General features: G+C 34.4%; 1 protein-coding gene across 2 annotated transcripts; it reads left to right on the top strand.

Annotated features, from left to right (window-relative positions):
• Positions 1 to 973: 973 nt before the first annotated feature.
• On the top strand, positions 974 to 12,070 carry LOC138314215 (cytochrome P450 3A8-like). 2 transcript variants are annotated; one of them, XM_069254435.1, is made up of 15 exons: positions 974 to 1,118; positions 1,648 to 1,754; positions 3,025 to 3,121; positions 4,717 to 4,769; positions 5,598 to 5,694; positions 6,299 to 6,421; positions 6,669 to 6,757; positions 7,452 to 7,600; positions 7,875 to 7,996; positions 8,413 to 8,488; positions 8,818 to 8,975; positions 9,389 to 9,477; positions 10,534 to 10,671; positions 10,778 to 10,940; positions 11,495 to 12,070. In XM_069254435.1, the coding sequence occupies exons 2-15, from the start codon at positions 1,672 to 1,674 to the stop codon at positions 11,564 to 11,566; spliced, it is 1,509 nt and encodes a 502-aa protein (XP_069110536.1). In that variant the 5' UTR covers positions 974 to 1,118; positions 1,648 to 1,671; the 3' UTR covers positions 11,567 to 12,070. The 2 variants fall into 2 exon arrangements, with proteins under 2 accessions (XP_069110536.1, XP_069110537.1); XM_069254436.1 differs by having other exon boundaries at positions 991 to 1,014.
• Positions 12,071 to 13,559: the final 1,489 nt, after the last annotated feature.

Below are 13,559 nucleotides of genomic sequence, written 5' to 3' on the forward strand. Positions count from 1 at the left end.
CCTGCAGGGTCCACAGTCTCCAAAAGCAATTTAGTTATCACCACAATCTATATTATAGGGAGACACTAAAATACTCACGGTGGGGTATAAGAGACTATTTTGTGTTCCAGGGCGCAGACGTAGAAACAGAAGAGAGGAGTAGGAAGAACCTTAGCCAATATCAGCCGACATATTACACTCACAAGTTTTATGTGAAGAATGTACAGGTACAATTTACTTTACTGACACTCTAAACTCCAAACTTACATGTGTAGAATGTACAGGTATAAAATGCCAGTTTGCTCTTGACACTTTACACTCATACGTTACATGTGTAAAATGTACAGGTATAAAATGCCAGTTTGCTCATGACACTTTACACTCGTCCGTTACATGTGTAAAATATACAAAATGCCAGTTTACTTAAGCATGTATTTCTAGTATCAGAACATTGAGTTCTATGAGTGAAAGTGTATTTAAAACTTAGAGGTAATGTATCTGTAATTTGTCAAATTACCACTAGAAAGACAACTTTCTGTAGTCACCTATACGATTATATCTTTTTTTCCGGTTGAAGTTTATCACTGTGTAGAATTCCAGAGTAAAATGGCAAATTGTACATGTATATGTTCATGCTTAAGTAAACTGGCATTCTGTACATGCACATTTTACACATGTAACTTACGAGTGTAAAGTATCAAGAGCAAACTGGCATTTTGTACATGTACATTCTACACAAGTAAATTTTGAGTGTAGACTGTCAGTAAATTAAATTGTATATGCAATATGTCGGCTGAATCGTACTGCCCAGTTATAAATGTCAGATGTCAATATACATACGAGACTAGTACTCCAACAATGCTAGACTAAACACAGCAAGGACAGCTGATAATAAGCTGACCAGTGGACAGTCGTGTTAACGAAGTATGTACATAGTCAGGTCGACTGAATTACCATATATGGAAGAGACCCAAATCCTGTGGGACAAGGGGAATAACTCACACAGGATTCAACCGACCTGATATTTGTGTTGTGGTAAGTGCGAGAGGATCGAGGTCAGTATCTAGTACGTCTGCACCGTGTATATAACGTCCGACGTAGATGATCACTTACGGGCAGCGAAACATACAAATACCGAGGTAGGTAATATCGTTTGCATGGATTGTGTAGGTAACGGGTATTGTCAAATATCTTTCTAGGAGTTTTAGTAAACATGTACTGAACAAAAATTAATTGGGAAAATTGAGCTGTATGCATGAAACCAATGTTATTTATGTAAAATGCATGTATTTTTTTTCTATTTAGTTAAAATGCTTTCATTAAAACTGGAGACCTTTATCAGAAGCAATATCTAGACACTCGACTAAAACTAAGTCTGTGATATATTTGCATAGATATATTTCGAACATGGTGGTTTTAAATATATAACGAGTTTGTCTCGAGATCTAATGATGTAGTGCTCCTGTGTAGCAGTATATAGATATATAGAAAGACCTGTGCCAGTATGTTTTAAATAAGTATGTCATAACCTTCCACACGAAATGACATGCAAACAGATTTGTTAATAGTGTAACAATAGGGTAAAAGTCCGATATCGTATTTAGTAAATGATAGTGATATATCACACATCTGTCTCATTCACTACTAAGATCAGATTTATGATTGTAGGATTGACTAGAGACAGTGGTAACCATGGAGGTGCTGGGATTGGTGGATATCCCGACCTGGCTACAGTGGCTGATGCTGTTGGTCGGTACGGTGATAGCCTACGTCGTGTACGTACCACCAACTATAATTACTTTATTATTATTTAGGTGCAAATACATATTAAATCTCTTCTGTCTGTCTCTAAGTAAGCTTTTCGGAAATATTCGGAAGGGCGATGACATTGAAAGACAAATACCACTGTATCTCGGGAAACTCAAGTGGCCATCTTGAATTATGACTAGTAAAATTTGTTAATCTTTATCGTTATATCCGACACTGGAAATTTAAATAGTAAAACACAAGGCAGTTCAGGTGAAGCAAATTGACTATCACAGATCTGCTTTCCTTTGAATATTACAGAGACAGCGACGCCCAATTTCAAAACCACACATTCAGCCAAAATATACCGTTATTAGATTGTTGTGATGTACATCAAAGGACTAAATTATCTTTATCATCCGTATTAGGGTGTCACCCACAAAGCCTTCAGTTTTGCTCTGAAATATTCAAGGAATGGATATAACGACAGTGATAGTAACCTCTGGACTGTTGAGGATGACATATAACTGGTACCCATAGTATCTATTGTTTATTGTTGTGGTATGTCTCGACCATAGAACATATAAGACTAACGTGAATGCTCAACTCAATGTCAAACTTGAGGCGCTGTCAAGGTGGTCATCCATCAGGGAAATATTGAATATAATCAATTGTTTGTTAGGTTTAATGTCATACAAAAAGATATGATGGTTTATCATGTAATCATGTAATTATTACCCCAATTTAAGCCCTTCTGGCTTCTGGAGGTTCATCTTTGTATATGGTCAAATAATCGACCAGGTAGCACTGTAACAAGTAGGAGAGAATATGGAGGGTTCATTGGACCAGTGCTGGTTTTGGCGCGATTATAAAGTTCACAGACTTTGCAGACACGACGTTTTCTGGCAGACTGATGGTTTTCCACTGTATGCCTGTGTAATGCAGAAACTAGTACTTATGACCTTCAGTGAGGTGATCCATTTCACAAATAATTTATCAAAAACGGCTCATTATTTATGAACAATTAAAATATACTTTTATAAGTCGCACTTGAACAATAAAAAATTATATTTCATTTCAATGTACATGCATTGTATATGTTTGGCTTTGTGGTCATCTGTTTGTATAACTACAAAAAGTCGTAAATTAGTATGTTATATAGGCGTTTTGTTATGTCATATTCAACAAGTAGTCTCAGTTTTGTGTATTTGATATGCAGTTTTAATGTTTAGTGCAATTTCACTGTTATGATAAATATTAAAACTATTAAATATTTAATAACCTTTATTTGATGTGCAGCTACATGTCATGGAGCTATAACACCTTTAAGCACATGGGGATTGATGGTCCACCACCGCTTCCTGTGGTGGGGAATTTAAGGACACTGCTTAAAGAGGTAACCTATTTCCCCTTATTTTGTGAATGAACGGAAATCTCCGGATAATTTGCATTATAATTTTATTTTACATTTCATAAAGTTGAAATCCAATACAGCACATGATTTGTCTTCTACTTTTTGGTATTGTGTAAAGTTATATGTGCCGTAGCTGGGTGATTTTGAAAATCTGTGAAAATTTTGACAACTAATTTTGTCTGCATTAATCTACTGAAAACCATCAGGTTTAATGAAATCAATGAAATGGTCTCAGATGCTTTATAAACGTTAGTTACAACACATAAATTATGTACCGAAAAATTGTTGTTTTTTATGCAAAGTATGTATTTAGATGGAAACATCCATGTAGAAATCACTTTAAAATTACTTATAAGACTGAAAAAATGTGTAATAAAATTGCAGGCAACATGATCTGACCATATGTACTCATTTCACTTCACTATAGATGTAAACATAATGATTTTTGACAGTAAATTAAAACCAATGAGATGAAAGTACCGTAATTTGTAGTATGATAAATACGGCACATATAACTTTAGGGAAATTGCTTTTTAAGGTAAAGCAATTAAAAGCGAAACTTCATTCATTGGTATAAAAAAAACAAAACAAACTAGAAACATGTCAATATGACACTAAAACTCACCAAACTTATTTCCAGTATGAAATCATCCTCGGCAACAAGTGTACATAGCACTTTCGCTCATTATCCTTGGGACTATTGCAAGGAGATGGTTTACGCCGTTGGTGTATTGTAATGAATACTTTCCTTTACTTAATCAGAACTTTAAATGTGAAATTACTTAGAACTTTGTTAAGTGTGTTCTTTGTTACATAGATGTGTGTTTATTATAATAGTGATATTGGTACGATAAGCTTGTTTCTCTGTTCAAAATAGTCGTCCGCTAGAGCACTGTCCAGTCTCTGTGCACGTGGTGAATTACTTGTGTCATGCTTGGACGCCTTTCTGGAGTACATGAGATGTAGAGCTCAGACACTCAGACTGATATTTTATAATGTGTTTTTTTCTATTCTGTTTCTCTTACGCAAGGCTGTGTAATTTTAGAAATATTTATTAGAACTGCAGCAAATGTGGTCTGTGGTCACAGGGTTTAGTAAGCGATGGTGCAACGTACACCTAGGACCTACAATGATGTAAAAGAAATCAAATATGTGGCCGGTACTAAAAGTTATCCGTTTCGTCACTTTCTTTTATTACTATATAAACCTGATTTGCATAGTATTGTTGCGGAAAATTCCGAAATCGATCAGATGCTTAGAATATCGTGACTGATGCAAGAGTTTTTACGGTAATGTCACTGTTCTTAATATATAGTAGATTATCGCGGACAAGTATATCTCAGAATATGTTTTTGAAAAGTTGGTGTCACTAAATCACGGCAAAAACGGCATAAGACACTGACTTCCGGTATCGCATGCGCAGTTGGAATCTGCGCATAGCGGATGTACACAGACTCTACACCCGACAAGGAAAATAATAGTGCGAGTTCGCTCGCACTAAAAAGGAATCCGCACAAAATTATTATTATGCATTGTAAAATTAAAGTGTGTATATTGTATTAATTTGAACTTTGTAGGGAATTGTAAAAGCCGACGAGATCTTTTATAAGAAATACGGTAGAATATTTGGGTAAGTACAGTGGATATTTTATCTCTGAATTTATCTGTGAAAATTGCGGGCATATGTTATATGGTTGTTAAATATGAAAAATACCTGCCTTCAATATTCTTTCTATAGACACCGCTAAGGTTGTGTGTAATCTGCTTCTTACGTTCAAACAATTACAGTAAACCAAGTTTATTTTGCGGGGACTCATTTTTGCGTTTTCATATGCGATTTACAGCTTTATCAAACTTGTAGTTTAATCTTTACATGTAAAACTTTATCAAACATGTAGTTTAATCTTTACATGTAAAACTTTATCAAACATGTAGTTTAATCTTTACATGTAAAACTTTATCAAACATGTAGTTTAATCTTTACATGTTAAGCTTTATCAAACATGTAGTTTAATCTTTACATGTAAAACTTTATCAAACATGTAGTTTAATCTTTACATGTAAAACTTTATCAAACATGTAGTTTAATCTTTACATGTAAAACTTTATCAAACATGTAGTTTAATCTTTACAGTTTAAACTTTATTGAACTTGTAGTTTAGTCTTTAGAGGTAAAGCTTTATCAAATTTGTAGTTTAGTATTTACTGGTAGTTTAATCTTTACATGTAAAACTTTATTGAACTTGAGGTTTAATCTTTTCGCGATTTACTTTGGCAAAATCAAAACAAAAAATAACTAACAAAAATATTAATGCTAAAGAAGTATTAAAAACTTAAGAAATAAACATGTAGGCGAAATAAAGATAGTCTGTAATAATGTATTACAGGAAAACCCAAAAATATTACTTCTGAAGAAACATTAAAAACTATAAATAGAGCTTGTTATAATTCCTTTTAGGACATATGAGACTTGCAACCCGGTCCTGAATATTGCCGAGCCAAATTTATTGAAAGAAATTTTCGTGAAAGACTTCAACAGCTTCGTTAACAGACGGGTGAGTAGGAAAATATGTTGTCTTTTTTTTTGTTTCTGTCATGAAATTTGAATTAACGACCAAAAATATGCTTGATTCTCATTTAATTGGATTCCATGTGTTGTTCTACATGAGTACTAAAGAAACATTCTGATAAGGTTTATTTAAGGATTAACTAACAATGTCACAAATTTGGCAATGTCATTTGTACTTCATGGGCTGATAAAGTAAATCTTTAAGTCAAGAAAAGTGCAATAAGCTAAATTTTAATTTTGTAATTAAAATACAACGTTTGTGGATCACCCGCATCGCAGTGCAGTAAAGTGAGAGTGTCTATAATTTTTGTAAGGAGAATGAATATATGGCATCACTATGGGAACATTATGTTTTGGTAGGCTAAACTATTCAGATGCTGTTTATCTAAAGGCGTTCCGATATTGTTGAGTTTTATATATAAACTGTGTAGGGAGACAAGCAATCATTATTTTTAATTAAATAGAGATAAACAATAATTTTCTGTACACAGACTGTGTTAACAGGGGGCCTTTCAAAGATATGGTTTAAGCACAGTTTATATAAAGTCATACATTTCTATTCATTAAATGTACCGACATTCATTTTGCAGTTAATACTTTCGAATAGCATTGATGAGGAATTGTCACAGATGCTCACACTCTTGAAAGACGACCATTGGAGAAACGTGAGGAATGTCATGACACCGACCTTCAGTGCCAAGAAGTTACGACTGGTAAATGTTGCTAATTAGTTAATATATTGTGAAATGGAAATAAACATAAACTTTCGGGAAATATATATATGCGGTGTGTATCAAGAGCGTGGTGTGTGTTTTGGGAGACTGCGGTATATTCATGTTGTGGCTTCTTGTATAACGGAACTCTTGCCCATTTCATGGTGCAAATTCACTGACGCATGCATCAGAAAGCCATGTAAATATCACTAAACCTGTTGAATATGATATGTATATATGTTACCAGATGACGCCGATGATCAACTCAGCCGCTGATAGACTGACGGAAAACATCGAAAGTAAGATAGCTACGGACGAGGACATTGATATCCACAAGTAGGTTTTAATCTGCCTGTTGTACTGTTCCCACTGGATATGTATCGCTCAAGATATAATTGTACATTAAATGAAACTGATACGTACTAGTATGCGAATTAACGTCTCCTCAATAAAGAAAAAGATGGAAATATTTTACAATCGGATTGGTTAATTATAATCATTTAAAATGTGCTTTAATGGATCATTATTGTACATTACCTACCGATAAGATATTATGTGATTCTACAACGCAATATGATAGATACCCGTCGACAATAACATTGATAGACAGAAAAAAGAAAACCAGGATGACACCATCTAAAAATCTTTATTGATATAAGTTTTTGTTTAAATGTTACATATGTTACAGGCGTAGGTACACAGAAATCAAAATAATGTGAGAGACAGAGCAATAAAACAGTTTATAGCTCCTAGGATCTTCAAAGCATTGTACTAAATGAAATAATATATTGCGGAAAACATTGTACTAATATAGACACCTCATAATCTTTTTTGTGAGCTTTAGTATTATTTTGTTGAATGTGTATGCTTGTGTGTGTTGGTAGGAGGCTGGCACTGAGGTTCCCTTGCTGGCTTTAAGGTTTAAAAAAATCACAGGGTAACAGATAAAAATTCACAACTATGGCATAATCATGACAATTTGTTTTCTACAAAATGTATTCTATAATGCGTCCGGATTTCTTTCATACAGATTACTGTCTGCCTTTACTCTGGACGTCATCGCAAGCACAGGTTTCGGACTACAATTGGATACACAGAAAAATCCAGATGACCCGTTCCTTAAGCATGCATTTGCATTTCGCGATTCCAAATCCGTAGCTTTCCTGATAGTGTTTGGCAGTGAGTATACATCTATCCAATTATATTTTTTTTATTAGAGACACCGATTGACGTCCTTTTAAGCACACAACAGAATGCTAAAAATGATCTATTAAACAATTAATATATTGTTAAAAGTGACATTAACAGAGAATGTTATATCAGAAAATGACAATATTTAGCTCAGAATGAAAATTATTTTACTTTTACACATATACTGTATAGCTATAATACGTTATTTAGAATAATTGTCGTTACAATTCACCAATAAAGTCATATATATGTATAATTTCAGTGTTCCTACCATTCCTGTCGCGTGTCCCTCGACTTCTGGGGCTATCGTTCACAAAAGATGCCACAAAATTCTTCACCAAAGCGACCAAAGACGCTCTTGAAGAACGAAGATCGAATCCAGGGGTACAGCTTCATAAAATATGTCTCGTAGGGAAAGATAAGGAAATCAAAGTTGTCATGCAGAAAAGGGGATATGTTGCACAACAGCTAGTCTACCTGCTCATTGACTTATACTTTGCCTGCGATACACACAACTTCTCTAACTATAGACGTATGATAATTAAATTGATGATTCAATTGATACCTTAGTGCGATTTATACTTCTCTTGACATTATAACATTGCGTTAGTTTTAATTTAGATTATTCCAAATTTTAGGAGCATTCTATAAACGTCTCTTCTATAATTCTCTAAAAGGCATTCACATTCCCCAATTAAAGTTTCAGCAGGATCTCAATCAGTGTGCATTTTTTTTATATAATAATGAAAGCTGAAGTATTGTTCTCCAATACTCACGTAATAATGCTTTTTGATTTAAAGGTATATGCTGACTTTATGAATATAATGGCAGAGGCAGGCGGATCAGAGAAAGAGGGGAAATCCACAGGCAAAACAGGTAATTTTTAATTAAGACTCCTTTAAAACAGGCAAATTATCTCACCAATAAGCCGATCTTTATATGACGTGTGATCAATGGAAAATTGTTGTTGAAAATTATTGTAGTATATTTGTTGAATAAATATCTTTTACAGATCCCGAGAAGAAATTGTATATGTGAACGATTTTAAGTATTCTATGATAACGGTTTCGAATGTTTGTTGATGGTGAAGTAAATAAAAATGACGAGTATGCCTATAGCTGGTTATATATTATTATGCGGTCATCCTGTGCAGATTTTCGGTTTGGTAGCCGGGACGAATTATATGATCTCATGTATTATTACAGTACTGACGGATTCTGAAATAGCATCACAAGCGGTATTGTTTTTCCTGGCTGGCTATGACACGACCGCAAGCACCATGACCTTTGTAATGTACCATCTTGTCATTTACCCGGAAATCTGTGACAAGGTCATAGAGGAGATTGACGATAAACTTGGTGAGGTAAGATGTTACAGTTTTACACACAATACGGACTTGAGAATAACATGAATTATTATACCATTAGACTGTTTCGATTATAGATCGTATTATAAAGGATTTATAAAATAATTAATGGAAATGTCTATGCACTGGTGTAAGTTATCGTAAGCTATGACTCGTCGCACGTTGGGTTTTTGAGCAATTTAAGTAAAGACAAAATTTTCGGTTTTGAAGTGAATCTAGCATGAATTAAAATACCAGAAATGCCATAACCAATACCTAAATGGAAGCATACGTGAAACCATCTTTTACAAATCTAAATGAAATAATGACGTTTCAAGTTTTGAAGACATTGCTATTGGAAATATATTTCTTTTTGATAACGTTTGCTTCATGATAATATTTTGATCCTTATCGGTATTATGATTTAACAGACTGTCCCAGATTATGACAATGTGCACGAGCTGACCTACCTAGAGATGTGCATCAACGAGATAATGAGACTTTATCCACTCGCGTCAAGGTAAAGTGAATGTTTTGAAGCCAAATAAATAATTTCTTTTCCTTCCGTAGAATAAATGTAAAATTCCCTTGTTTAACCCCTTTCACCTCTGAGATATGTAAAAGTTGAAATGAAAACATCCAATGATTTTTAAGACAAAGACAATTATTCTAAATGTGTTAACAAATGATATGACTTTAACATAAACCTTCACAGACAGTGGGCTACTCTAAGTATTAAATAACAAATAACATAAACCTTCACAGACAGTGGGCTACTCTAAGTATTAAATAACAAATAACATAAACCTTCACAGACAGTGGGCTACTCTAAGTATTAAATAACAAATAACATAAACCTTCACAGACTCTTGTATTAAATAACAAATAACATAAACCTTCACAGACGTGGGTGTCTAAGTATTAAATGATAACATAAACTTCACAGACAGTGGGCTACTCTAAGTATTAAATAACAAATAACATAAAAAAGCATACTCATATTAAAACAAATAACATAAACCTAACAGACAGTGGGCTACTCTAAGTATTAAATGCAAATAACATAAACCTTCACAGACAGTGGGCTACTCTAAGTATTAAATAACAAATAACATAAACCTTCACATGACAGTGGGTCTACACTAAGTATTAAATAACATCAAGACATTGTATGTATGATAAATGGGTGTTGGGATTCGAGAATACTCTCGATTTGGTTTATGTAAGATACAAAATATTCATTTTTTTCCTAAAACTTCATATACTATGAAGAAAAAATCCAAGTGAAAATCCAAAGTAATCATGATGTCACAAAAGATCGTCGACGTTGCTTAAATGAAGTTATTCGGTCTTGCTCTCTGTAATCTTCAAAGGAAATCTATATACAGGCATGTGATTGGCCAGTTTGGGTTTTTCTCCTGAAATGTCTTAATTTTCAGTATGACATAATCCAGTCAAGGCATTGGTGGATATTACGACAGTGTGATAGTAACTGGCGAAATGCCAAGGATGACTTGTAGGATAATGTGTTAATTCGACATTTCCCCGAATATTTGTTTTGAAATTTATTTTGTAGAGTCGACCGAGTTGCTTCCCGAGACGTCGTCATTGGAAACATCAAAATACCCAAGGGTATGACTGTCAATATCCCTATAGGCGCTATACAGAGGGACCCGGAGTTCTGGCCGGAACCGGAGAAATTCATTCCAGAGAGGTCAGTATTCTATCTCACGAAGATGGATCAATTTAGACTCTGAACATGGCCTTTAACAATGAAGCAAAAGCAAAAATGATATCTAATTGACCAATTGATCTTGAAGGTTCACAGCTGAGGCTAAGGCAAAGATGGACCCTTATGTGTTCCTTCCCTTTGGAGCAGGACCACGGAACTGTATTGGTTTAAGATTGGCATTCATGGAAATGAAAATGGCAATCGCCCGGATGTTACAGAACTTTAGACCAATTAAGAGTCCAAACACGAAAGTAAGTATTTCCATTATCAACACTTCCTATAGAACAAATTGTCAAAATTATATTAATCTAATTATTTTCTGGTTTAAAGTTTAGTTCGAGTTTAAGAACATCTGGGTTATATAATTATACTTTTTAGATTGTTAGACTTTTTAAATAAAGTAAACAGCAGGTGAATAGTAACTGTAGTAATCTCATTCGGAAATAATTCTAAATAAAAGGAATTGATTTTCTTGATTTAACACCTATTTTCAAACAAGCAATACATTATTGGTAAGTTTTTAAATAAACCAGGATACCTTGGTCTAAATTGTAATTCACTCAAGTGTCACAAGTAGTGCACACTTCAATTGTACTTATACTCAGCAAGTAATCTGTCATTGTTTGAATATATTTTACACAATTATCAAAGACCCATGTTTTTGCATCCCTCTTGCTATTCACCACCTCGAGTTATACACCAGAAATTACGGTACGAAATTATACATAAAGTTTTTAAATATTAAAGTAGACAACTACATTTATAAATGCCATTGAATATATCTTGTTATTTCCTTTTATATCAGGTTCCTATAGAGATTCTGAAGTCTGGAAACAGACCAAATGGATTTGTGATGAAATTCGAGAAAAGGAAGTAATGGCATTGAACAGTGCACAACTAGCCATGAACTATTGAAACTATTTTAGTTTGTAAACAAAATATACCTTCGATAGCATTAGCATTCTTCAAAAGTGTAATCCCTATTGTATATATTTTTTCATAACTATCATAAGGATATTTCGAATGTAAAGAGATGTTTGATGGATACATTGAATGAAAAATCACACATTGTATATAATCGTCTCATAACTACATTTCCATCACCATGCTCTAGTAGATCAGAAATACATTCTTAGGGACATTGTCATAACATCAATTTGCATTTCCTTAAATGGTGATTAATATATTCCGATATTCATCTGTAAAATGGACATGATTTCTCAACCCAAGTGAAATATTTCGACAGGTTAATCCGAAGCTTGCCGAGTGTTGACGGCCAAAAACCTTCACGATTATTGCATGATATGATTTTTTTATGAATACATATGTAAGAGTCCATAACAGTGAAACAGGTGATAAATAAATATTCTCTTTCATCGACGCTTTGCTTTAATTACATTATACATACAGTGATTGAATTGTTTTCTTTCATTTTCATAATGTGACAGTGTGGGGTGTGCTGTTAAATGTCTTTAGCGGCATGCTTCAGTGAGATAGCACTATAATAGTCCCGCTGTTACAAGGAGACACAACACCCAGTACTGCATGTACCGCAGGCTACCAACACATACAGACTTTCACACACGCATTGCATTGTATATTAGGGTAGCTATATTTTATTTACACAGCTGTTAATAAGACTATTAAACCAAAGAACAGTATGATGTGTTTGTGTGTTTGATTAAAGTAACGTCCTATTAACAGCCAGGGTTATGTAAGGACGGCCTCCCATGCACATGTATATTGTGTGTATGACGTACCTGGTATAATGTCCTTGGAAATTCTGCGACAGCATGCTTTGATGTCGTTTGGTTTGATATTGGAAAGTCAGAATGTGAGATAAGAGACTGCAATATACTGTAAAAGTGTACATTTAGCTTAAAGTCTGAAGGTTTATCTATCTCGAAAATAACACCGCGAAAGGTTAATGCTTGCAGATCGCGAAATGAAGCACCCGCGGAAATATCCACTTCTACAGTATTTGAGTTGTGTTGAATAATAGAATCTTTCCCTACCTAGAGGGTGTGACAACAAAATATTTATGATGTCATCAACAATGCACGCCACGGTCACACCGCATGAAGCCATGACGTCACGTAATTGTCTTCGGGGGTTCAAAAGGTTAGGGCGCGCAATCTGTCATACCCTAGGGGTTTACAGAGAAATCTCCCACGGCTTAAACCGGTGACAAATTAGTGAATAGTGGGAGAAGTCATTGCCATAAGGAGAGGATGGAGGAGTCATATAAACCAGACCTGCGTTCAATTGAGCTACACGGTTACCTTTGCTCAATCCAGTCCGTTATAGCTATTATACTGTTGTGAGTCTCGGCCACAGCACAAACATGTATACAAGTATATTTAGTCCTACTTACGAAACTGAGAATATTTGATTGCTCGTGGAACAGTGCTTTAATTCAAAATTGTTTACTTTCATTTTCAACTAAATACGGCGATCTCGCAGTGTCCTGATGTACATGAAGTGTCTATAGTGACCTTGACATTGCTTTCATATCACCATGAAGGCACTCACTCTCCGGCTGAACATAGCTGTTATCAGACTTCGACCAGTCACTCTGTACATATTATAAGTATACAGAGTGAATCCTCGATTAGATCACTAGAGTATACAGCTATACATATATTTAGTTCACCACTTAACTAAAAATAACTGATAATACTGTCTATCGGGTCACTGATGAGGTCACTCTGGTGACGTAATGTTGACGTCACTCTAATTACACAGGTATTCTTGCTGACCATCAAATAAATATCGTCCAGATAGCTCGTTAAGGGGTGTATACATTGTCAGTGCACATTTGTATGATACTGCATCCAGTATTTCATACATGGCGATAAATGTAAATTAGA

The sequence above is a fragment of the Argopecten irradians genome, chromosome 2 (assembly GCF_041381155.1).
Source record: "Argopecten irradians isolate NY chromosome 2, Ai_NY, whole genome shotgun sequence".
NCBI lineage: Eukaryota > Metazoa > Mollusca > Bivalvia > Pectinida > Pectinidae > Argopecten > Argopecten irradians.